At 33.7% G+C, this 25,798-nt stretch overlaps 2 protein-coding genes across 2 annotated transcripts; one reads left to right on the top strand and one right to left on the bottom strand.

The window, feature by feature from the left end:
* The first annotated feature begins 120 nt into the window (after positions 1-120).
* On the top strand, positions 121-11,719 carry LOC140044516 (stromelysin-1-like). The gene is made up of 7 exons (XM_072089055.1): positions 121-657; positions 6,645-6,922; positions 7,247-7,536; positions 8,098-8,256; positions 9,482-9,606; positions 9,859-10,261; positions 10,622-11,719. Exons 1-7 carry the CDS (start codon positions 574-576, stop codon positions 10,891-10,893), a joined length of 1,611 nt encoding a protein of 536 aa, XP_071945156.1. The 5' UTR covers positions 121-573; the 3' UTR covers positions 10,894-11,719.
* Positions 11,720-17,496: 5,777 nt separating this feature from the next.
* LOC140044518 (stromelysin-1-like) lies at positions 17,497-25,461 on the bottom strand. Its single transcript, XM_072089057.1, has 9 exons — positions 25,320-25,461; positions 21,317-21,576; positions 20,525-20,668; positions 20,136-20,269; positions 19,716-19,874; positions 19,395-19,555; positions 19,056-19,197; positions 18,348-18,602; positions 17,497-18,211 (listed from the first exon to the last, which is right to left on the bottom strand). Exons 1-9 carry the CDS (start codon positions 25,425-25,427, stop codon positions 17,994-17,996), a joined length of 1,581 nt encoding a protein of 526 aa, XP_071945158.1. The 5' UTR covers positions 25,428-25,461; the 3' UTR covers positions 17,497-17,993.
* Positions 25,462-25,798: the final 337 nt, after the last annotated feature.

Here is a 25,798-nt window from a genome sequence, read left to right as displayed (position 1 = left end):
TCCGTTTGCACACCATATAAGGCAAGCTGCTTAAGTTCAGATGATCTCATCTTATGAATATTCATTTGGTCAATAGTTCATAATTAGAACGGATATGATAATGAAGTTACTAGTGCACTTTATTAATTAATTAAGTTTTCGTTTTGTCTTAAAGGCGGGTTTAAAGGTTACGTGCGCGTGTGCAGGCCAGTCATTCCGTAACATTACCAAAATTCCCCTCAGGAGTGCATTGTAATGTTCAAATAATAGTGACTCATACTCAGGTCACGTTACCAACTAAACGCATCAATGGGCAATTACGTCATCAGCTCCTGTAGGCGATCCTGGAAAATCAAACAATCGTGAAACAATAAATTGGCTACTGGCAAAGAAAGTGCACCGGTCACAAACCTCAAGTCGTCTTACTCCGCATTTTTTTTAAACGATCTGTTTTTAACAAGAACTCCATTGTGCTCGGAGTGGTAAAGAAGAGGCTGCATCCTAGTAGATAAGTCATATTTAACAGGCATACGAGTCGGGAAGTTCCATTTATCATCAAGTTTTACAGGCGATCTTCGAAACAAAGATACAATAATGAAGTCGGCGTGTTTAATAATGGGCATTCTTGGCTGTTTAATATGCTATTCAAGATCACAAGAAGAGCTCACATTAGGAGTGGTAAGTATTAATTGTTCTTTTTAGTTGCAGTATTAAAGGCAGTCGGTCTGTTGGTCCAATAGATAATACAAGTCTACACTAAGTTTGACTAAGATCTGGCCTAGAACTCCGTGCCTCTGAAACAAGGATAAATACAATACATTAACGTTTCCATCCAACCAATCTATCCATGTACAGTAGTATAATAAACAATACAAATATATTAAGGTGTTATTAATACAACTATTTATAAATATTGTTCTAACCCGGGCACAATGGTCAAATTGTACAATCTGAAGTTCAATAATGGATATTTTCACACCACGTAATATAATAATACGCCTATGTTTGATATTTTATAGGCCCTAAGGATCGGAGTGACTATAAGTATGCTTAGGGCCTACTATATTATTGAATGGATGTAAATATGTTCAACTCCCTGTGTAAACAACAACATGTATTTCTTTCGTGTTCCAATTTATTTTTACTCCATGTTTAAACTGACACTAATTGTGTTATGAATATAATATTTAATATTGTTCCACTCTGAATAGTTTACTACTGTCATGAGATTCCTCACTCACAAAGCCTGATTGTTCTCAAATCCCACGACATGGCAAAATCTAATTCAGTTTAAAGAGTGAATTTCTATGACATATTGAATTTGTAAAAACGTATTATGATGAAACTAGTCCGTTTTTTGAAATATATAATTTATATTATTTTGTTTACTTAATAAAAGGAATGGATATTGTAGGCCTACGTGATTGTAATTAAGGCCATGAAGGTATATACCTTCATGGTAGCATAGCAGTAAAGTTCTATTTTAAAATACGTAGTTTGAGAAAAGGCCTAACCTTATGCTCATGGTTCGAATACTGTAGAAAGAACCTATGTTTCCGTTATTGGGTTAATAAACACATGCTCAGTTGGAGCTCTCAAGTTGCTGGGTCTCCAAGGGACCTGTGGTAAGCTAGAACACAATGAAACATGTTTCCAAGGTCTTCAACTTCCTTAGATTTCCACAAACTTACCATTCGCCATTACTAACCAACTTTATAAATTGAACATATCCTATCATTGTTCGTAATTACAAATATCCAATGCGAGGTCAAAGGTCAACATTTTAATTGTTTTTCTTAATATTTAATATGCAAAAGTTCCATTATAAGTGTTAGGGATCAAGTTAGAAGATTGCAGTGTCTCTACTAAGGGGCATTCTGCCTGTAAACAGAGACTAAGATACTGTTTGGTTCCAGTACAGTTCTGTTTTTACAAGGTCTAGATATTCACATCAAATCAGTTTATTCACCAAACTCATTTCTTTCAGTGAAAAAAGAACACTAAATCTCTACACTTTAAGTTTTATGTGACAAAAAAATGTGATGTGCCCATATATGGACATGATGATGTCACATCACTATTAGTATTAGGGAATATCACGACCATATTTGGGCACATCACAAACTAGTTTGATAGTGTAGACAGATCTTTAGGAGAGGCAATAGCTGTCATTGGAAGCAACTATCGCCAAACGAACAATGATAGGATATGTTCAATATTCATTATGGCGAATAGTATCTCTTAAATGTATTTTCCACAACGTACTGTAGTCTGTCTAATTTCTACAATCAACTTGGGGCATACAAAATATGTATCAAGTTTACAGATAGGTTAAAAAGGCACATATCATATGAGATGACTGATAGCTTCACTTATAATATTACACAAATGATGTTTTCAAATGTCACTAATGCAATTACACCGTAGGGAAGGTTTGTGCATTCTGACTACACTATTAGGATTGTATCACACTATTGTAGCATTAGGCATAGACTTATATAAAAATGGTCATTAAATATACAATTTCCGTTTTGCATTATGTTTTCATTTATAATGAGGCATCTATAATTTATATTTTGGATGAGAATTCAATCGAAGTACTTTGAACAAATTTGATTTGTCTAAATAAATCATAAACAAGCAAGAATTATAAATTATTCATGACAATTTATCCTGCTTTTTATGACAATTTTATCCTGTAATTTATCCGACTAATGAATCTTTTCGACAAGTTAAGATTTTACCTTGTAAAAACAAGAAGGAATAACAGTATAATAATGAAAATAATATCAAAGACAAGATTAACAAATTGTTCTACCATGTGTTAATTAAGCCTACACTATCAAACATTATGTGAAAAAAAAGTGTGATGTCCCCATTATGGACATGATGATGTCATTTCACTACCATATTTGGGCATACCACACCATATTTGGGCACATCATACCTATTAATTATTTAATGTATAAAAGACTACCAAAGTAGTATCTGTTAAACCATGATGATTCATCTGATACACCAATCATGTTTGTCTTAATTTAAATAATTTATTCAAGTAACAAACAACAATTTGAGCTTATATTAAGCTATACAAGTAGGCCTATTACGTTTGAAAGGGAAGGCTTAATTTTGAAATAATACACAACAGTAAAAACATTTAATCTGCTAAAAGACAAGATACGATAAAAGTGGAATTGTCGATGGATTCTAAATCTTATTAGGTCAAATTAATAATCCTTTATTGTCTTGTTTATGTGTATAAGTGTAATAATTAGATAATAATTATCGAAGGAGTATTAACATGTCTTATTTAAGTGGTTTGCTTAAGTTGGTTCAAGATAATACGATGAATAATTGAACTCACTAATTAATTGTCAAGAATCCATGTGCATGATAAAATATCAACGAAGAGGTATTAAGATCCCTTCTAAAGGCCAATTTACACAGACGAACGGTAATAAAAATATAGAATCTATTTTATTCGTTATGATGACCATTTACACACAACGTGGAGCGGACGGGTGGTCCCCGCTCAGGATATATACAGATTCTACGTGGGACAAGCTACGTGGTTTTTGCGCTTGCCGCTCGTCTGTGTACATTGCCTTAAAGCTTGTTCCAACTGGAACATAATGCAAGTACGTATAAGCGCAGCGCAAATAATTTAATCACACGCGATTATTCGAACTGTTGAACTCCATTGCGTTGCGCTTACGTCCTTGCGTTACCTCCTAGTAGGAACCAAAGTTGTTGGATATACAAAAATTGAGTGAATTAAATATATTATGTGATAGCATAATCACGAGTTCGGAATACATAGGACTAATTATATCGTTCGATTACCGGCATATGCAAATTTCTTTTTTTATTACTAATATTTATTACTTCGACAATCCCATTAGAAGCTATAGGCATCAAGGCATATATAGGTCACTCGTCATAATGCGTCTGGCAGCAGTCGTGTCGATAGTGATTATAAAAATGGCAAAAACAATTATAAATATTGAAGAATTCATACACTTGTCCAATCTAATTAACATCGTAGGCCTACCAAAGCTACATATTACAGTTTCATACGTACATTAACGCATTTATCTATCTAGTTTAGTGATAATCAACATGATGATTGTGGGAACTCATAACGATAAAGATATCATTAAGTAGGAAAACGAATCATTAGAAGAAAATGAATCAGCGAATTTCCGGAATCAAACTTCACGATCTTTTGCTTTTGGTTTGTTTCTGATCGAAAAAGATGCATAATTAAAAACAAAAATATACATGGAATATTATAGTAATAATTTCCACTTCTTTCAGTATGCCATGTTGTGTAGGCCTACACGTACGTACTATATTGCTGTGCAATTTATTACTATCTATTATGCAAACCCACGAAATAAAATAAAATATTAACATTTATTGTAGTTCATGACTAAGGCACGAGCAAGGTCAAGGATGTGTATATAATTATAACCATTGGTGTGATACGTTGAGGATGTCAATATGCACATACTGTAGGCATTTGGACTCATCTCCCCTGCATATTATCACCCATTCCTCACCACCATGGCGCGTGATATACATTAAAAATGCACACACTGTAGGCATTGGACTCATCCTACCCTGAGTATCATCATCACCCATCCCTCACTACCATAATATGGCGAGTGATAAACATTAAATATTCACATTATTATATCTGTTAGGCACTGGACTAATCTTCCCTTGGGTGTATACATCACCCATCCCCCGCCACTAGTCATGTATATTTACCCAGCCTAGGTTTCAGCCTCAGTCGTATACGCGCAACATACCAAGCATACTTCTTATGAAACCATATGTTGAATATATAATTGGCCTATTACATATCTCATTTATACATATATATGGTACAGTGTCATTCGAATACTCCCAAGATATTCCAATGCTCTACGCATGTCTCCAACCAGAAAATTAAAACCTAAATAAGAAGGCATGTATTCTGTTGTTCTGGTCCTCCACCCACTAAGGATTATCGTATACAGCTGTTGTCTAATTTGAGGACATGACTTTGATTGAATCAACTCAAATTTCTGCTTACCTTCAGTATGGGCGGGGCTTATGGGCGTGTATCAATTTTTTCAACATCATGAATTGGCAAAAACTGGTTTAGAAACTTTTTTTTTGAACCCACCTGTGTGAAATAACTCGAAGAAGAATCTAAGGTTATCATTGTATAACATTTTTACTTTTACTTTCTTATTTTAAACAAAGAGTTTTATTACATCTGTATGTTATATTGTAATTTGTATGATGAAAACATTTTTTACACGTAACATATTCACAGACTATACCGTATACTCGTCAGAAAAATGTATAGATGGCTTTAATATTACGTATGAGGCCTATATCTTTCACTTTTAAGGATTAAATTGAATTAACTTGACTGATACTATCTGTCTTCATGTGCTTATTAGCAACCAATGATTTCCTATTCGTCCCTCATAAATGAGTAAAAGTTGCCTATTAATAAAGAGCTTTCGAAACATGAGCGATACGCCTGAGTGAGGCAACGGGAGAAATCAGCGAATAATCTAACAACCCGAACGGAATTCCCTCACCGATTTGCCAGCACTATCGGCAAATTATGCCCTTTGACCGTCGTTCAACTGTCCATGACGTTTGGTTGAACGTGCATGTGCTCTGTCAATAACTACACTGGTGCCATAGACAAATACAAAATCATCAACATTATCATTCAGTCATTATGATCGATGAAATTATCTTTCTGCGTTATCAATGATAAAAATCATGATCATAATCATGGTGTAGGCCTAATCTATCTTATTCAAAAGAATGTGCCTGGTACTATTCAATGAATAATATCCACAACACTGTACTGTGTATATAGAATGCATTCTGAAATAACAAATCCTGAATATTACATACATCATTTACTTTTTAACAAAAAGAATGGACTTCGTCAATGACCTATAGCGCCGAACTGGTCCCTATACACCTTCAATATAACTATGCACATGAGATTTTAAAGTTGAAATCGCTTCCTTTTTAGAATCCGAAATTGGTAGTCTTTGCTGATATGGCAGCTGATGACGTAAGACTGTCTTATTGCAGCAGACTATGAGTCAGTAACAGGCTGACTTAATGATGAGAAATCAGAAAATTAGAAAATTATTAATTATAACAGGCTTGAATTTAGGTTAACGCTCACTGATACAAAATGCATTCACAAGCTTGATAAACTTGCAATCAAATTTTTTGTTGTTGTTTGTTATTATAAAGAAAATATGCATGTATTGACATTTTAAATATTCAAAATGTCAATTTTGAGGAATAAGTTGGTTGGTAGATAATAATCCGTATTCTATACTACATGGCCTGTTAAATAAGTTCTTTGTATAATATAAATATAAACATAAACGCCAGAAGTCTAAAAAAACAAAACAGCATTATATATAATATTTGTAAGTTCAAACGCAAAGCTCTTTATATATTTTTTGTTCCTGAACCTAACACTATGCTTCTCTCAGCAGAAGATAGATACTGTTTTAAATAACGTTATAGAATCACAATTAACACTTATCCTCGCCATTACCCTCTCATCACTTGTTTCTCTATAGTTTTGTTGCACTTTCTAACAAGGTATACTCTTCTTTTATGTAAAGGATTTTATGAAACAATATGGATATCTAAACCCACACGGAAATGCTGAAGATTTGATGACAAAAGAAGAATTTAGTGAGGCTGTTAAGAATATGCAACTGTTCAATGGGTTACCACCTACTGGTGAATTAGACGCTGCTACATTAGAGTTGATTAAGATGCCGAGATGTGGTGTTCCGGATCCTGTTGATTCTCCTAATAATGGGTCTGTACTTGGAGGACGTCTCAAACGATACGCACATACTGGTGGACGATGGGAGAAAACGCATTTAACTTATAGGTACCAATTTTGTACTTTTTAAAAACAATTTTTTTTTAAATATTGTCTTGTCTCTGGATATTGTTTATTTTTGCACAAAGTGCGGTAGTAGACCAAAATGTTTATTTTTAAAATATTGTCTACGTCTCTGGATATTATTTATTTGTGCATTTTAATGTTGAGTTTATATCGTGTTCACTAAACAATACCAAGCTTCCTCTTGTAAAGATCAACAGCTCCATTCCATTAGCAACACCATGCCTTCGAGTATTCCAAATCAATTTTTCATCTAAAATCTCCAAATACAGTTTTCCAAGGTCTAAAGAACTGTTTCTATTCCAACAGGATTGTCAACGTGTCACCTGATCTCCCCGCAAACGACCAGTACGACGCCATCAGACGAAGCTTTAAAATCTGGAGTGATATCACACCACTAACATTTGAAGAGTTAACAGAAAATAAGTTGGCAGACATCATGATGTCATTTGGAAGCTACAACCATGGTGACTTGTACCCGTTTGATGGCCCGGGTGGTACACTAGCTCACGCATACCCACCGCAAGATGGGTTTGGAGATCTTGATGGAGATGTCCATTTTGATGACTCTGAGTTTTACACCGTCAATAATGTTAGAGGTAGCCTATTATGTTTTTTTCATTACTTGTTACACAGTCTTCTTAACACTTTACATTCTTTTCATCAGCACCATCATCTTGGTCACAATCACCACCAACATTGTGGAGCTGTAGCTTTAGTTGTTAAACATGCTTGTACCAAGGTCCAGGGTTCAATCCCGACCTAGTACGACGAGTGTTATTACTCATAACTTATTCGACTCTACTCTCTCTCTCTCTCTTATGCTTGGTTCCCATTAGAACGCAACGCAAAGACGTAAGCGCAACGCAAGCGTTTTAACCAATGACAAGCGAAGTTATAGACAGTTAGCAATTACAAGCGAATAAGCCATCGCTTGTGATTGGTCAATTCACTTGCGTTGCGTTACGTCCTTGTGTTGCGTCGCTAATGGGAACCACGCTTTAGCCTCAAATGATAAATTATAGTTTATACATTCTGTAATTAACGAATTTCTAACTGTTTGTTTGATGCGTAGAAAAAGACAAGGATCATCTTGTCATCAATATCAGTACCACATCCATTACCATCATTGTCGTCATCACTTTTCATTATTATCATAGGTATCAACTTGCTACAAGTAGCAGCTCATGAAATTGGCCATAGTCTAGGTCTTGCTCATTCATCAGACGTCAATGCCCTCATGGCGCCATTTTACAGGGGATACGTACCAAACTTCAGGCTACCTTCAGACGATATTACAGGCATCCAGTCATTATACGGTAGGTGACTAATTGCTTGTATTAGCTGTGTATAATTATTGATAATGACGTCACAATGATGTATTAATTAATACACTATAATGTAATAAGAATTGCAGTACCGTATTTTATGCCAATTAAACCAATGACGTCACAATGATGTATTAATATTAATACATTATAACAGGTAATAAGAATTGCATGCAGTACTGTATTTTATATCTCATGAAACGCAAAATAGGCCCGCATTTAAAAATGAACTTTTCATCCTTCCTTTGTCCCTGATGACTCATGTTAAACTTGTTACCTGTTTTATAAAATGACACCCGTTACTATCACCGCTATATACTACATCCTCTTAAACAAACGTTTAAAGATTATTTTTCTTAGCGTCAACTGGACATCATTATTGAACCGATTAGGAACTTTACAGGATATGCCTGTGTAATTATAACACTTTCAAACCACATTGTTAAACCATTGTGTTTGGTATAAAGATTGGAATACATCCAAGGCATTTCCTTATCTTATGCCAGCATAATCGATATTCCTAATATTGAGTGTTATGACTCATCTCGACTGTGATGATTATGTAAAAGAATATTTTGCACGATACAAAAATATCATGCTATCTTTTGACATACAAGGCTATAGCTTATTTTACCTTGCTGAGATAAGAATATGGATTATTGTTATAATTATTTTGGGTGGATTATACTATAATACACTGTTTATAAACGAAACCATTGTGGCAGAGGACGTTTAAATCACATGATGAATTGAAATGTGCTCAAATGTTACCGTGTTTAGTTCTTGTGTCCCCATCCCGTTGCACTTTAGCTATATCAAAATAAAGTATAGGTATTATGGTAATTGATTCACTAATACGAAATCAAACTTTTTTGGCGCCAAAAGTATATTGCCATTGTGGAAATTGCTTGCTTACCAAAAACGTCCTATACAGCTGTAAAGCGTGGTTCCCACTAGAACCAAACGCAGCGACGTATTGACGCAAAGTGAAGTATTGCGTAATCACAAGTGGGAACCGACGACGCAACAGTGCTGCAAACATCGCAGGTTTGATTTCACGCAGGCGGAGGAAAACACAATTATTGGATCGAAGGGAATTTTCTTATGTTGCGTAGATTGAGTTACGTAGCGTCGCTAGTGGGAACCAAGCTTAATGCCTGCAATACGTAAGGACACCGTTAGTATCTATTTAAAAGTAAATCTTTTCTTCTTGCAGGTTCAAAACCAACAGGAGGGGGAAAACCAAAACCGCAACCAACTTACTCAACTGGAAACCCGTTGACCTGTAACAAAGCATTCAGTGCGATTGGTTACATCAGAGGAGAGATATTTGCATTTAAGGTGAGGAAGTGTTGTTATTTTAAATACAAGATAGGTAAAAGTACCATTCAAGTCCGTAGCCATGTGGGGTTGGGGGGTTCGCGGGATTCGAAAGTGCCCTTTTCAAACAGAGATTATCAGCGAAAGTGCTAGTAAAGGCTATACGGGAAAGGTGGAAATACGAATGTAGTCTTTAGGCCTAATACATTTTTGATTAGGCCCAAACATGTACTTCCTTGACGTGAATTTCTTTATTCTTTCTTTTAATTTTAGGAAGATAAATACTGGCGCTTACGCAAACCCAATGAGTTGATATCAAGCGACGAAGGTGACATCAGTCGACAATTTTGGCGTTACCTCCCTAAACGTGTAGATGCCGTATACGAACGCTATCACGATAGTATGATCATCTTCCTGAAAGGAGGAAAATACTGGGAATATTATGGCCTAACCAAACATTCTGGACCAAATAAGTTATCTAAGCTAGGCTTACCGCTTCATATCGATGCCGCCGTGTCCTGGGGCTACTATGGAAAAACATATTTCTTTAAGGGGAGCAGAGTGTGGCGATTTGATGAGGTTGAGAAGAAGGTTGATAGTGGGTTCCCTGCACAAATAAAAGAAGTTTTCAAAGGTGTACCAGATGATATTGATGCTGCTTTCCAATATAATGATGGTAAGGTTTCTTTATTATTACAGGAACGATCTCGGCTTATATACATTACGTCATTTGGCCACCTCACTCCTACCTACCTCCCTAATGACGTCATAAGGCTTAGTCTGATCCTATTTGGTCGGCGCAAAGTCGAAAACTCCCCTTATTAACTGATCATTACACTGTTTTTCTTCGCATGAATAACGATTGAGGGTAATTTTACCGGTAATTTTACCGAGTTGTATGACGAATATTAACAGAACCGTACCAATAGTGATGGCGACGATGATGGTACCAATGACAAATTCATTCATGACGACAGGCCTACGTTCTGTTAATTTTATTAAATTAATGACTTATTCCGTTTTTCCTTTGTTCTAGGTTACACATATTTCATCAAAGGAAGACAATATTATCGTTACGACAATAAACGTGAAAGAGTGGATAATGGATTCCCTCGTATTTTTGGCGTAGACTTTTTCGCATGTCGGACGGAACAGTATGCAGAAAACGGAACCATGTACAATGCGGACGGAACTTTATATATGTTGAATACAACCGGCATTTATCCTGATAATGCGGCTAATATAGCATATAACGTACCAACACTTTTATTCACTATTGTTTTATCTATCTTCCTAATATTCTTGTAAAAAATTGTAATTGCTACACGTGTCAAACCAAAGTAAAATAGCTTAATCTGCTGTCGTTGCGAAGATGGGTTTTGGTAAACTAAAGCAAAATTGAATTCCTCAGTTACGTTGTATAAGTGATAATAGTTTCTTTATACTACATAAGTATGTAACCTTTACCAATAATGAATGAACAAAAAATGAATGAAAATCGTGTTATAATAGACACGTTTTAGATTACATAAGAAACTATTCAATATTCGTAATGAAATTATAAGTAATTATTAGTTATTTTTTAAATATTATGTATTTTCAATGTAACAATACACTGAGATATTCCATATCTTTGTGTATCGTTGACGTTATTAAAAAATATTAGCCATATACGAATTTTAGTAACTTATTAACTATTTATGTTAGAAAAACATTCTAAAATGTATTGGCAAGGGCGGGACCCATGCACTATGTATACGAGGTAGCTTTAGAAATACAGTATTCCTAAATAAACTGTATGTGTACATTTATGATATAATATCGCCAACATAAGCACATGCTTAATTCTGCAGTATGTGCGTCATGATGTGCGCGTACAGTGCTACGCGCAAGGTTGCGCGTACAGTTTAGTAATAACTTGCTACGCGCAAGGTTTATGTACGCGCACATTTAGTGTTTCTTTTGTATGGTAGGTAAATCATTACGGATAATTATTTCAATGTAAAATATTAGATTATTATTTTATTGTTATATTTATGTTGATAGGCCTACAATTAATGTATGTTCATTCGTTATTACAAATGAATTTACTTTTGTTGTTGTTGTTGAATAACAATTGAATTTGATCATTCAATTTGTGTTTAGGATTATTTACACTGTCAACAATTGGTGGGTGAAGCGAGTTTATGAACTCCAGACTTTTCATCTCTCTAAATATTTATAAAACCTATGCATTTTTTGCTATCTAAATAGCTGTTATTCCACGCCAGCTTTGCCTTTTCCAATAATTATTCCTTATTTTTAAATAATAAAATAATTTTGTTGTCTTATAAGTTATAAAACCATAGTATGTAAATGGTTCAATATCTAACATGGCTTCATCAAATGATGCCATATTATATATTGTTATATGTAAAATAGTAAGTGAAAAAGATTGTCGAAAATAAACACATTTTAGATATGAATTTATAATAATTTGTGTTTTGTGATTTATGTATGTTTAACGTCTGGATGTATTCGGATTAAAGATAAACTCTAATAACCGATTTTACAACGAGACTGACGTGTTCTTTTTTTTAAGACCACGAAAGTCATTTCTTGAAACTCGAGCGTACAGTAACAGCTAAGCCATGTACGTCTTAATGTATTGGGAATCGGGATAAAGAAAGACCATATCGGCAGGCTACAATCGCCAATATTCAGTCGGCCTAGAAATCTCTTTAGAGAAACTCATCACATCAGTGGTGATGGCATGAACTTTCTGGATAATCAAAAGACAGTTTGGCAAAACATAATTATTCAGAAACCAAAAACGTGATTGAAGAATGAGAATATAATATTCTCTACTCAAATGTAGTTTGTTTGAATATTGTGAAGCACTAGGTCTAGCATATATTATGTCCAACCGCCCAGGCATAAAAAGCAATTTTTTTTAAATTGTAATAATTAAAAAATACTTTTTATCATAAGCTACGTTTTTCACGGCGATGCCATGTTAAAGCGTGGTTCCCACAGGAGACGCCATGCAAGGACGTACGCGCAACGCAAACGAGTTGACCAATGACAAGCCACTGTTCGAATAATCAATCGCTTGTGATTGGTCAAATCACTGACGTTGCGTTACGTCCTTGCGTTGCCAAGCTTAAGGGCGCAAGCACAACGCACAAGAACCAATCATCCACCATCGCGTTAAGCGTCATTGGGCAATACTTGCGGTGCGCTTTATACGTCATTGTCTTGCGTCCTAGTGGAAATCAAATATTTCTCCAGGTTACATGAAACAACAAACGTCGCGGTTTTCCGTTCCATGAAAGCAACTGTGTTAAATCCAAAGCATGATTAAAAAAGACAGAAAATAGAAATGTAGGATGCAGTTTTGCGTTCATTTACATCTCATATTTAGGTTAATCAGTTATTATAAGTGGACTTTCGAATTAACGAGACAGAAATCGGATCTCTAAATCCTATTGGACAAGGATTATCCGTATCAAGCTGTAATCCTTTTGTCCTTGAAATTATTATATTATTTGGAGTCAAGTCGCTTGGAATATAAAAAAATAATCAAAACGGAAATGCGGCAGAGCTATATTGATGGTTGTACGTATGTAGTTATATCACGGATAGATACAATGACCATGGTTATGTAATGCCCAGTCATTTAATTTTTGGTCCAGGTGGTAAGACCGTGTTTATTATTTAGATATGAGCAAATAAAAAGAGATGGACAGTTATTCGAGGTCTACTGTTTTTTTTTTAAATTCTTCTTATAAACGGTTAAAACAATAATGTACATATAGAATAACATAACAATAATGTACATATAGAATAACATAACAATAATGTACATATAGAATAACATAACAATAATGTACATATAGAATAACATAACAATAATGTACATATAGAATAACATAACAATAATGTACATATAGAATAACATAACAATAATGTACATATAGAATAACATAATTTTAGAAAATGTTACAGTACATTAGTGGCATCGGAACCTGTCTGTCTACACTATCAAACTAGTTTGAAGACAATAAAGTTGTGCTTAAATATGGTAGTGTTATAACATCACCATGTCCATATATGGGCACATCACATTTTTTTTTGTGTCAAATAATTTAAATTCAATTCAATTCAAAATAACATTTATTTACTTCCTTCAAAGATTTAAACAATAATGGAAAGTTTGATAGTGAAGAGCTTTTTATAGACATATTAAAATATTGGGAAGGGATGAACATTTGATGAAAGATTCATTAACAGTATCTTAAGTATTATGAATAATAATCTTTTCCAGAAAAATCAATATCTATACATACATTACGACATGTATCAGCTGTTGGGATGACGATAATACACCCGATTCTGCAACTGTAACTAGATAGATTCTGACTGACTATTGCAAGTCATCTAGAAACTAGTCTAGGTGTAATGACATACTATAATGCACACATTTGTAAAATTACAAACATAGATTTACACACATTTACTGGTTTCTGAGTTTATGTGTTTTCTTGTTGGGTGTCCAGGGACGATGAATTCCTCACTTATCGACATGTGATACCTCTCTCCTATATCAATGGGTAATAATTAATATCATTATGATATTAGTCCACAATCTTATTTATTGTATATTCTTTTTACGTGTTGTTTGTTGTGAATAAATGCTTATTCTGCCTTCCAAATAAGTCACTTAAGTGAGTATAATCCGCGTACTTTACAATGCCCTGTGAGGTGCTTTTTTTTCATGTTTTTCTTCTAGAATTCTTAAATAGGTTATTGAACTTCGGAACTGAAAAGCATTACGTGTGTATTCCATTCATTGATGACGCAGATATACTGAATGACCTTACATTTTCTCATCATTGTTTTAATTAATTGTGCAATCACTGGTGGTGGATCGTCGGAAAAGAATATTACCCATAGTGCACCGCAGTAAAAAGGTTACTGAAGAGTCGTTTGAAACGTATGCATTATCAACCGTAGCCCTATATCGTTGAATACCTCACACTACATAGTAGTCCCTCCCAATTTTTAGATGGACTTCATTGGCTCAAATATTCCAATACACAAAAGTAATTCGCCTACAAACTAAATATAGATGTAATCTGTTATTTCATAACACAATTTTAAAACAGATGTATCAAGGCATCTCCAAATTGAAATAACCTATATTGCAATCAATATAAAAGTATCGGATTAGAAAGTACAATTACAAATTACAGAGCATGAAACAATACAATATTACAGAAAGATCTTTGAACTTTAAATGGATTTTTCTAAACCACATTAGGGAGGATCAGCGGAAAGGAAAGGTTTCTTTTAAAATCATAATAGTTATTTAAACAATGAGTACCATTGATGCAGTTTTTAGAAACCATTAATGATGCTACTATATTACTTTATTTGTATATATAACCTGGTTGGAATTGGTAGTATAATTAGTCCAACTGGAACAATTCCTGGAAAATACCGGAAGTATTGTCATACTATTAAATTAAATACATATAGACTATAATCGAACAAATCGTTGACCCTAGATGTTCTTTAAAACGGTGTCAGTCGAAAATTTAAGAAACATTTGTTTTTGGTTGCAAAGCAGATGCAAATCACGAATCATCGGTTGTTATTGGTCAATGTTTGCACCTACGTCATAGTTATCTTAGTTACGTAGCATAATTTAGCCTATTGGGTTTCACCCACTGGAAGTAATCATTTCAAATATGGGCAATTGTAATAAGAAACACAGAAATATGACTACATTTATCGCAATGATGTCTTTTTAATTGGGCGGCACGTTTTTATGACTAAATGGAACAATTCATACATGGTTCAAAACAAAAAAATGACATGACAATTTGGTCGATTCTTGCAAATATCATTCAGGAAAAGTTTTATGATCTAATTTTGGTTTTTTTTTAACATTGTAAATAAGAAGTAAGCCTCTTCAACCATAACGAGTGAAGTCAGAACGTGAGAAAGCAAATCAACAGCGTTTTTATCAACAATTCTTTATTTCACTATACTATGCCTGGTTCAATTGCCAAAAAAGGTAACATCAGATTTGTACCTTTTTTCCGACTTAACCTATTTCTTTATCTTTATATTTTATTACATCACAGGTGACATCCATCCATCCATCCATCCATCCACAGCCCACTACTTTCATTTTACGTTTCTCTCCTCATCTCAGTTCCAATGTCCCAGGAAATGTTCAATTAGTACATAAGACTCTATAAGGAAATGCTATAGTGAGGGGTTGCTATTTTGTACTCCAGACACCCGTCAACTTATAATGCTTTCGATTTCTTTAATACAATTTTAAACTCCCGAGTTTAAAAAATTACTGATATTCTTAATGCGTCGTTGGCCCTTACGTAACCCTAATGTTCACAGTGAAAATGACGTCATAGGTTAATGATCAAGTCATTATTCAACATTCATTTTATAAAATAGGGTAACAGCATTTTAACGTTTCTTACTAACTGTCCTCCTTATTCTAATCTTGGAAATGGAAATTATTTGCTATTATCATAATTTGGAGGGTGAATGACGTCATAGCGCGGTATCTCTATGAAGTTCATGTTTCCTTTAAAACGAGGTATGATAGATAGGATTCACTCTTCCATGTGTTAATTAAAGTGTTAATTGCTATAAAGTCCTGATTACCATAAATCTATGGACTATATGTGTGTGATGTGCCCAAATATGGTAGTGATATACCCAAATATGGTATAGTGATATGACATCATCATTCCATATATGGGCACATCATATTTTTTGTCACATACACTTTGAGTGTAGACAATGCTTTACACAGCTAGCATACATATACACCTTCAGTCATGATTCAGTCACATTTGGTATGCTAGCCTGAATTGAAAGAATGTTGAACTTATGTGACTGCAGTATGTCTTTATTTTTAAATCAGGCATGCAGATACTGCTGTTGATTATGAGTGTTTAATGGCGCGGTTAGAATTATCGTAAAAGAAAGAAGCAGACTACTATTATGATTCTCAAAGGAGCGTGTCATCCTGTATTTCATCTTTCACGGGAAATTATCAGATTGTGAACAATTTTGAACTTTGACACTTCCATTATTCACTACGTTTTCGTACCTTTCTTGAAGATTTAATTTGTTATACCCAATAAGAACATTTCCGAAATTTAATAAAAGTGGAAAAAATAATCACAGACATCGACCAATTTACAATTCGAAACTACTTACACCAGTAAAAATTATCATCTAATTTCCAGTGAAGATGACGCGTTTTAAACATGTGCCCACGCGTTCAAACTCATTGTGACTTTTTATTAAATGCGGATATGGGATCGCACACGAGGGAATGCGTTTTATAAAACGTTGTTGACATTTGTGTATGGATGTACACTTGCCCACGCATTTTAATTTGTTAAATGGCATTTAAAAAATTATCTACCGTATTCTCTGGTCAATGAGACAATTAGAAACTTCCTAACTTAAGTCACCATTAAATTTCTTGAGGACAGGGTAAGATAATGCAATTGCCTTTATCTACTATTGCTATGTTAGGCTAATATTTTTAGAGGGCGCAACGTATACTTTTATATTTATAGCAAAGTACACCATCTTTGTTTATAGTGAATAATTTGACGTTAGAGGGCGTTTATGTACAACAAGGATTTTACGTTCAGGTATCTGATTGGTTGAAAGTTTTGGAAGACATTACTAGTCAATTAATACTCACTCAACAATGATAAAATATCACAATTATTACATACATACAGCTTGTTACAAGCTGATGGTATCTTGTCGTGCAAAATAAAACAAAAAAATACGTACACCTTAGTATTTTAAGAACTTGTAATTTTATTCAACAATTTAAAAATACAATGAAAAGAACAAATACTGAATCCTCCGTATACAAAGTCAAACAAATACATGCGGTAATTTATATAAATAGAAATATATAGAATTATATATAGATTTATTTAAGTAGAAATGTTATTTTACATAATCTCAGAATACATACAAACTATTTACATCATTTTGAAAGCAATCGATGCAAACACAGTTTTTTTTAAATTTATACTTATATTTATTTAAATGAAAAGTATTAGTTGAATAGTAGTGTGAATGCACAACTTATTCTATTTTGTATGTGAATTACTGTTTACATCTATTATTAACACAATCGCTATTCAAACTAAAAGTCTGAATGACGTATAAACAATTTACCAATGCGCATGCGCAGTTTGAATGTGTCTAATATAGGATGTAACCCTGCATCCGTACCCTGTAATCATGTTGCTTGATGAATCAAAGCAAAAACAAAATAATAAAAATCAAAATTAAGAATTAATGTCACTAAAAGTGAACTCGAAACAGGTATTGCAATGTTTAAAAGGAATGGTTATCTAAGACAGATAAAGAAGGGCTAATGAGATAAATGAAAGAAGGCCGGCTGTGTGTGATACTGCAGAGCTTGTGAACGCCGATTCTGGGTCGATGTACCGCCTAACCGTATTGCAGCCTAAAAATTCTCGAGGGAAATTTTTGGGATACCCACGTTCAACCTGCAAATCCACGTTGTTGAATTTCCAGTACTCCTGTCCTCGGATGAAGTAAGTGAATCCTGTAAAATCATACACAAATACGTTAATGTTTCTGTAACATTGATAGAGAATTCATAATTACATTCCGCTTTGAAATTTAGGAAAATTCTATTACAATGAAAGTGATACACAAACGTAAAAGGTTAAAGTTCATACCTTGGTATGGGAATGCAGCATCAACACTTGACGGTACTCCTTTCCAATGTTTGCGAATATTTTTAGGATATCCATTATCAACGCTTTTCTTTTTTTCATCATATCTCCAATATCTACTACCCCTGAATACATACGTTTTGCCGTTACTTGGAAAGACAAACGCTGCGTCGATATCTTGGGGTAGACCGATGCTTGCCAATGTTTTTGGAAATCCTGGCTTAGGAACAACACCATTATACTCCCAGTATTCCGGACCTAAATACAATGTAAAGGTATCAACAGTCAGAGATATGACTAGGCCTTTGTAATAGGCCCATTTACACTAGGACGATAACGATCGACGACAAACAGACATTTTCTTACATAAAACAAAATCAATTATAAACGTTTTAGTTCTAGAACTATAGGATAATCAAGCGAGTTGACCAATGACAAGCGACAGTTTGAATAATCCATCGCTTGTACGTCTTTTGTGGAACCCACGCATTATACGTTCTTGATTAATAAATGGCAGCTCTTGCTCCATGCCATAAGCTGATTTTCAACTATAGGCGAATGACGTGTTCGTTGCAGAAGGGAGTATGACAGACAGAAACTCGAATACGCATGCGCTTTGGATTCGCGCGAACAAATTCGCCTAGTGGAAAATCGGCTTTAGGACGTCCTAGTTTTTAATTGAAGACTAGAATAAAGTACAATTTAACGAACCTTTGGTAAATATGATCGTTCCATCTTGTCTTTCGTATACAGCATCAATGTCCGACTGGAAACCATACCACAGGTTCTCTGCATTCATTGGGTGGTTTGGTACAACAATGCCAGGCTTCTTCAAACGCCAGTAAATTTCATTCTAAGTAACAGAATAAATGATATGACTTTTCTGGTATACGTATAGCTCTGTCACATTTTTAAATTGACACTATAAAACCAGAGATGAAGTTGTAGCATTGTTGCCTCTGCTTATTCTGTGTATGTTAAATAGTTCTTTGAAAGTTTAACCTCAGATAATGGTAATCACTGAATTGAATAAATACCTGCAGTACTTACTTGAAACAAGAATATCTCTCCTCGAATAATCGAACCTCCTTGGAATCTTTGTAAGCATGCATTTGGTGGGTTTGCTGGGGTTCCTGGCCTTTCTGGGGGTCCGAGAGGAGGTAGATCGGGATTGGAAGGAGATTGTGGAACATTTGGTGTTTTCCTGCGCCCTGTAAATCAAAATAAAATTCCAATTTATGATCTTGATTTCATTGATCAAAATGTACAATACAGCTTACATTTCACCCAAAACCTCTTTATAATACGTTATGAGTTATGAATTATGTACGTTATTATGAACATTTTTATGAACGCAATTATGAAAGTTACCATATAACTCCTGTATGCCTTGTATGTCGTCGCTTGGTAGCCTAAAATTAGGTTTATAGCCTTGGTAGTAAGGTGCCATTAAAGAACCACTTTCACCAGAATGACCAAGTCCGAGACTGTGTCCAAACTCATGTGCAGCCACCAAGAACAAATTGGTTCCTAATCAAAGATAAAAATCAGTGTAACTTTCCAGAACATGAGACTAACTAACATTCGATTTAGTCTTCAATCTATTCTAATCAATTAACGTTCCATATTATAGTATAATGCATTTATTATTGACTTTACTGTGGAAAAGTTTATATTATTATTATCAGAAACTTTGGACCTAACTATCACTTTATAAAAGTACTGTCTCGTGTATTGTGTGTTGCATATTGTTTATTTATTCAAATAAAAAACGATAAAATATTTATTTACCTGAACTTCTTTTAGTTGTAAACTGTTCATCATCGTCGAAGTGAGCATCACCTCCAATCCCAGGACCTGGAAAGTACGCATGCGCCAAGGTACCACCACGACCATCAAAAGAATGTCCATCACCGTGTTCTTCTCTACATACAAGCAAGTAATAGAGAAAGAAGTAATACAAAAAAAGGAGTGCACAAAATAATTGTTCTATTTCCAATTATTTTCAATTTTTTCTATTTCTAAATAGATGACAAAGGATATTGAATAGAAAATAAATAGAACCAAAGGAATGTACTCTTTAACATCCTTATCGATCTGCGATCACCAGTTATAGACCTACTACTATTCCTTATTTTCAGACCAAATAAAGTAATTTTAAAAGAAAAATTGATTTTTACTTTGCAAATAGAACAATGATGTCACAGTTGCCAGCAGATACTTTTCGAAAGTTTAAATTCGTGACGTCACTCCAAACTTTAAATGCACGATCAATCTCCTGATCTACTAAACTTCTAGAAAAGTCACGAGTGTATCCTGTTATTCTGAAAAGTAAAAACGAAATAATCAACATAAAATCTTGCTATTCTTCACTTTTCACATTAAAGAGATTTAAAAGGTAGTTTATTATATAAACCTTTGTAATATTACCCATAGCACCCCCTTTTTTTTAAAGGAGGCTTATTTCTCGACGCTGTCTAAAAATAAATGGGGTTAGTATCACTGTTGTTTCAGCGGTTTATCTGTTATAATAAATACTATAAATGTTAAACCTGGAGTCACCCTTTAAACGCAACGTTTCTCTTAGTCTGGGTTCAGACGGAGTTTTGACTTAATATTAGTAAAAAGATAATATTTTGGCACATATGGCGTTTCATACGTGTACTACTAGGAGCTTGTAGGATGAATTATGCAAATGGTAAAATATGATCCATAAATTGCGGTCCATCTATCCCGTGAATTAAGTGCGCATGCGTAAACGAAATAGGTGCCCTGACGACTGAGATTTAGACTCTTCTGAGCTTGTAAACTCAGAAAAACATCGAAAAGTCTCAAAATAACTACAGACTTGGGGCAAGTCTAGTATACTCTAAGTTTAATTAAATAGTGTGTCTTATTTTTCTTATTTATCTTAATTTTTCTTACAAGACAGAAGTACACCATTACTGATTTTTAACCGGAAAGTGGTTTACCTGTAAGTAAGTGAGCGTTTATTCCACCTTGGTCCGGCCAAGTTGTACCGCCTTTTCCGTAATGATTCCACACCATCAACGTCGGGATTGCCGCATCTGGGCATGCGCATCTTCGCAAGTGTGTTCCCATCTGCAGTACCAGATATATTAAGGTTGGCCAATGCCTGCATAGATCTCAAAGCCTCCTCAAGTTCGTCGTCATCATAATGTTGGGTTATATCAGCCAGTGGTCTCAAATATCCGTAATGTTGTAAAAATTGCTAAAATAAAAAAATGCATTACGAGTGTACAATTGGGTTCTAACAGTTAACACGAACACACATTAAACACGATTTACCGGTTATTGAACAGTGACTATAATTTAATAACAGTAACATATTAGCATATACATTGCTAGTATAAAATGTAGGATCTACGTGCAGATGTTGAATTCATCTAAAATCGTTCCAAACATGGTACAGTATGCCGCTCAAATCCGCAAAACAATAGAATAACCTTGTTTGATTTCAAAATATCATTCTGGTCATTTTAAATAATGAGCTATAGAACATCGAGAACATGGCCTATAATACAATACTGTATTGTAATTAAGACTATGAAAATAACAGTTTTTAAACAACAACAATAAAGAATTTCAATATTCAGTATAAGAGTTATACCGTTTACTACTGATTTCAAATGTACCTACATTTTAGTTTAGATCTATTCCACGTGACTTAACGATTACCCAGTGCAGGGTTACCGGAATGAGCCAATTTAGTGCAGGCAGAAAAGATGTGTCATTTTCCTTGTCATATTGAACCAAATTTAAATGCATTTACAGTTGACATTGGCAGGGCAAATAAGCCGGTTAAATCATTTATTGTATTTAACCGTTTGGGAGTTAATGTTATTAACACTTCATGCTATTGGTCAATTTAGAAGGCTTTTTACTATTGGTCTACATAATTCAGACGGCTTATTGAATATTAAAATATTATCAGTACGAGCAATTAAGTGATGAGAGTTGTGAAAGTAATATTTTAAAATAGAATGCAACCATTATGCAATACATCAATCAATCACTATGATTCCACCGAATTTTCGAGTTAAAATAACGATCGTGAGGCATTTGATAAACTGCCTAAAAATGTTTTGACATGTTTCGAGAAATTTACATACAACCTGTCCTTTTGGTATATAATTGCTCTACGCGTTGTTTTCTGTTCCGATGACGTGAATAGTTTCTCGAAACATGTAAAGACATTATAAGGCAGTTTGCCTGTTTAACAAATGGCTCATAATCGCTATTATAACATCAATCAATTTAATTTACTGCATAGTAATAATCTCCACATTTATGATTGATATTAATGATATAGGCCTTTACTTATGTGATTATCGTAGTCCTATACTTGACCTATGACTTGTAATGAAGAGGTCACATATACAGAGGAAATACAATAATTGTATTTCTTCTTAAATTATTTTTAAAAACCCATTTAAATTTAAAAAATGATAAAATGAAATAAAGAATATTGAATGAAATTAACAACCAAACAGTTACTCTATATCAAAGAATAGTCTACACAGTTTTGACACTAGTTGGTCACCTGATAACTTTATATTCGAATGTAAAAAGACAGGTTTTAAATTAAAATTGACAGATCCAGACACACACCCACTTAAAGCCAAAACGTAGGAGTGAAAATGTCAAGATCTTTGAATAAATTAGCCAGACCAGATGAAAAGGAATAACTCTCTTGGAAGATGGGTATACCTACTGTTGTTTATACATCCCCGTAACACGCGAGGCAATTTTTGTTTTTGTTTTTTTAAATAGTAGGCAATTTTAACATTGTTTATTATTTGGAATAAACAAAAAATTCTGAATCAATATTTTATTATTAAACTAAAAACAGCGACTGTAATTTTTGAAAACAAAACAGTAAGTATCGTTGGAACATTAATACCTTATTTACAATAATAAAAAAAAATGTGAAAAAACAAAAATGATAAAAAACATTCTTAACTTTCGATTTCGAAATACTGATACAGCAAGTGAATTACAATGCTAATTTTTTGACAGAAATTGTTCTTTATACAAATAACATTGAACATTAAAGTCTATTAACAAATTAAAAGCTTTACTTGAATTAATTATCAATCAAAAACTGTCAATAAATCCCCTACAAGCATTGTTATTTTAAAGTTAATTGAAAATAGAAAATCCAGGCATCTGATTTTTGGCTGGTAAAAATGTAAATGACATAAATCTAAAAGCATTGTTATTTTAAAGTTAATTTAACAAACAAAATCCTGGCATCTCATTGGCTGTTAAGTTGATAGACAATGCAGATAAATCAAATACATACAAGCGTTGTTATTTTAAAGTTAATCTAACAAACGAAATCCAGATATCTCATTGGCTGCTAAGTTGGTAGACAATATAGATGAATCAAATCCCCTACAAGCATTGTTATTTTAAAAGTTCATTTCAAATGTCCTGGCATCTCATTGGTTGATGGATTGGTATAGAAATGTAGCATTGAGTAAGCTGTGTGCGGGGACGACAGGAAAAGACCAATTTGAACGCTATGAGTCACCTATATAAACTTTTAAGTTGATGAATAATTTTGGCAAGAAAACTTTTCAAACTTGCCAATATTCGTCTCAACCTTGGACACACTTGAGAGATCAACTTAATTATCGAGTACAAGGCTTCTTATTGTTATGTAATTAACATGTTTACATTTTATATTTAAAAAAAAAACAGAATAAGAAGAAATTAATCTTCAACTTTCGTTTAGTATTCCGAATTTTTTACTTTCAAATTAGACTAAGAATTATAATACTGTATCTGCTATGTAAAAATTATAGATGAATAATTTCTTTTGTGTATTGTCTAGTGACGTCATAAGTAGATTACCAAGACGAGTTAACATTCTTACAATCTGCGAACTTACATACAATTTCGACTATAGGCCTTACTCATCAAATCACGTGACACGCCTTACGTTAATAAATTGCTGCATTTACTGCAGTATTATTTGCAGCAATTCAGTTCTTTTAGTTTTAATGTTTTCTTGGTTAGTTTTGGTTTTCCATTTGATTCTATTCGAAATTTCAAGCCGGTTTTTTAGTTTCCAAACTAGTTTTATAAAGCTAAGAATTTAACAGTTAACTAAAAATGTCGATAGTTGCCTAGATTACTAATGGCGTCATAGAAATGATCGTCACTAAAACACCTTATAATTGGTAGTGACTAATCCAATATCCTTCATCACTTTACCAAGGAAACATCAAACAAAATATTCACTAAGAACATAACTAATTCCGGTAATGTTTACATATAACAACTATTTAGTTAGTCTAAACAGTCCTTTTTGACAGTAAGACCTTCCTTACTTATGAATTAACATATTTTAATTGCATTGTATAATATAAAATTGATTTGAATATAAACCATACGCGCCAGGAAGATACTAAACGTCACAAGACTACTCAGCAAAAATATATTATAGGCATATTTAAATGTTGCACTTCACTTGATCACTTAATGGATTATCTGGTTTACCTTCTAAAGTCAAAGTTGTAGTTGCAGATTTCAAGATAGGAACGCTATTTTAAAATAGATAGAACTTCGTTCTACCATGGAGAAATCAGTTAGGATTTAACATATAACTGATTTCTCCATGGTTCTACTTTTCATACTTGATCTATTTCATTCTTTTTAGTTTATCTTTCAATTAGCAATTTATTTAACCTTTTTCTAAATGTGTTTGTGCCTCTCCAAAAAGAAAACTATACTTTGTGCATATCAATTATTACGAAACAACAATTAATTTATTCATTACTTGGCATTGAGAAGGTTTGGCAGGACATGAACTAATTATAGGCCAGTATCTCAATTAGTAATACAGTTCATATTGATGAGCAAGATAGGCTCCGTGTATATGAAATATACTAGATCAAAATGTTTGGCGAAGATTTAGTGTCGTGTAAAAGTAGCTTTAAATCTTACCTGAACTTCTAGATATTCTAAATCATCGTCATCACCAGCCTGGCAGCCTGCTGCCAAGAGACTAATTAAGAGAAACCCAAGTATAAGACGACTAGCTTGGCGCTCCATACCTTCCCAATGCTCAATCTCGACTGCAGTGAACCCCCAGTTCTGACTCCGTGAATTTCTATCACAAATGTGTATGACGGTTATTGAGCCAGGGGAAGTGAACCAAATAACCAATCAGAATAGAGTAAAGAAATCCACAAAAAAAAGTTATCACGTCACTACCGACGGAAATCGTTTTGAAAGTACAATATATAATAATATGTTTTCATAATAAATTAATAGAATAAAGTATAAATACTGAATGTCTATATAAATATTTACTGATTGATTCGTAATTAGAGGCGAGGCTCACTCACATAATTCAAATACATTATTATAATAGTAGGAGCATAAATGGAAAGAGATTCCAATGAAATGAAATGGTGGGATTG

The sequence above is a fragment of the Antedon mediterranea genome, chromosome 3 (genome assembly GCF_964355755.1).
Source record: "Antedon mediterranea chromosome 3, ecAntMedi1.1, whole genome shotgun sequence".
NCBI lineage: Eukaryota > Metazoa > Echinodermata > Crinoidea > Comatulida > Antedonidae > Antedon > Antedon mediterranea.
Note: the sequence above shows the minus strand (reverse complement) of the source record. Positions and strands in the feature narration are given on the sequence as shown.

Excerpts from the sequence above, each read along its gene's own strand:
- LOC140044516 (XM_072089055.1), top strand. The coding sequence starts at position 574 with ATGAAGTCGGCGTGTTTAATAATGGGCATTCTTGGCTGTTTAATATGC. Across the intron at positions 658-6,644 it reads AAGAGCTCACATTAGGAGTG|GATTTTATGAAACAATATGG; the intron begins GTAAGTATTAAT and ends TTTTATGTAAAG. Across the intron at positions 7,537-8,097 it reads CACCGTCAATAATGTTAGAG|GTATCAACTTGCTACAAGTA; the intron begins GTAGCCTATTAT and ends TTATTATCATAG.
- LOC140044518 (XM_072089057.1), bottom strand. The coding sequence starts at position 25,427 with ATGGAGCGCCAAGCTAGTCGTCTTATACTTGGGTTTCTCTTAATTAGT. Across the intron at positions 20,270-20,524 it reads ATCATTGTTCTATTTGCAAA|AGAAGAACACGGTGATGGAC; the intron begins GTAAAAATCAAT and ends GCTTGTATGTAG. Across the intron at positions 19,198-19,394 it reads GAGAGATATTCTTGTTTCAA|AATGAAATTTACTGGCGTTT; the intron begins GTAAGTACTGCA and ends TCTGTTACTTAG.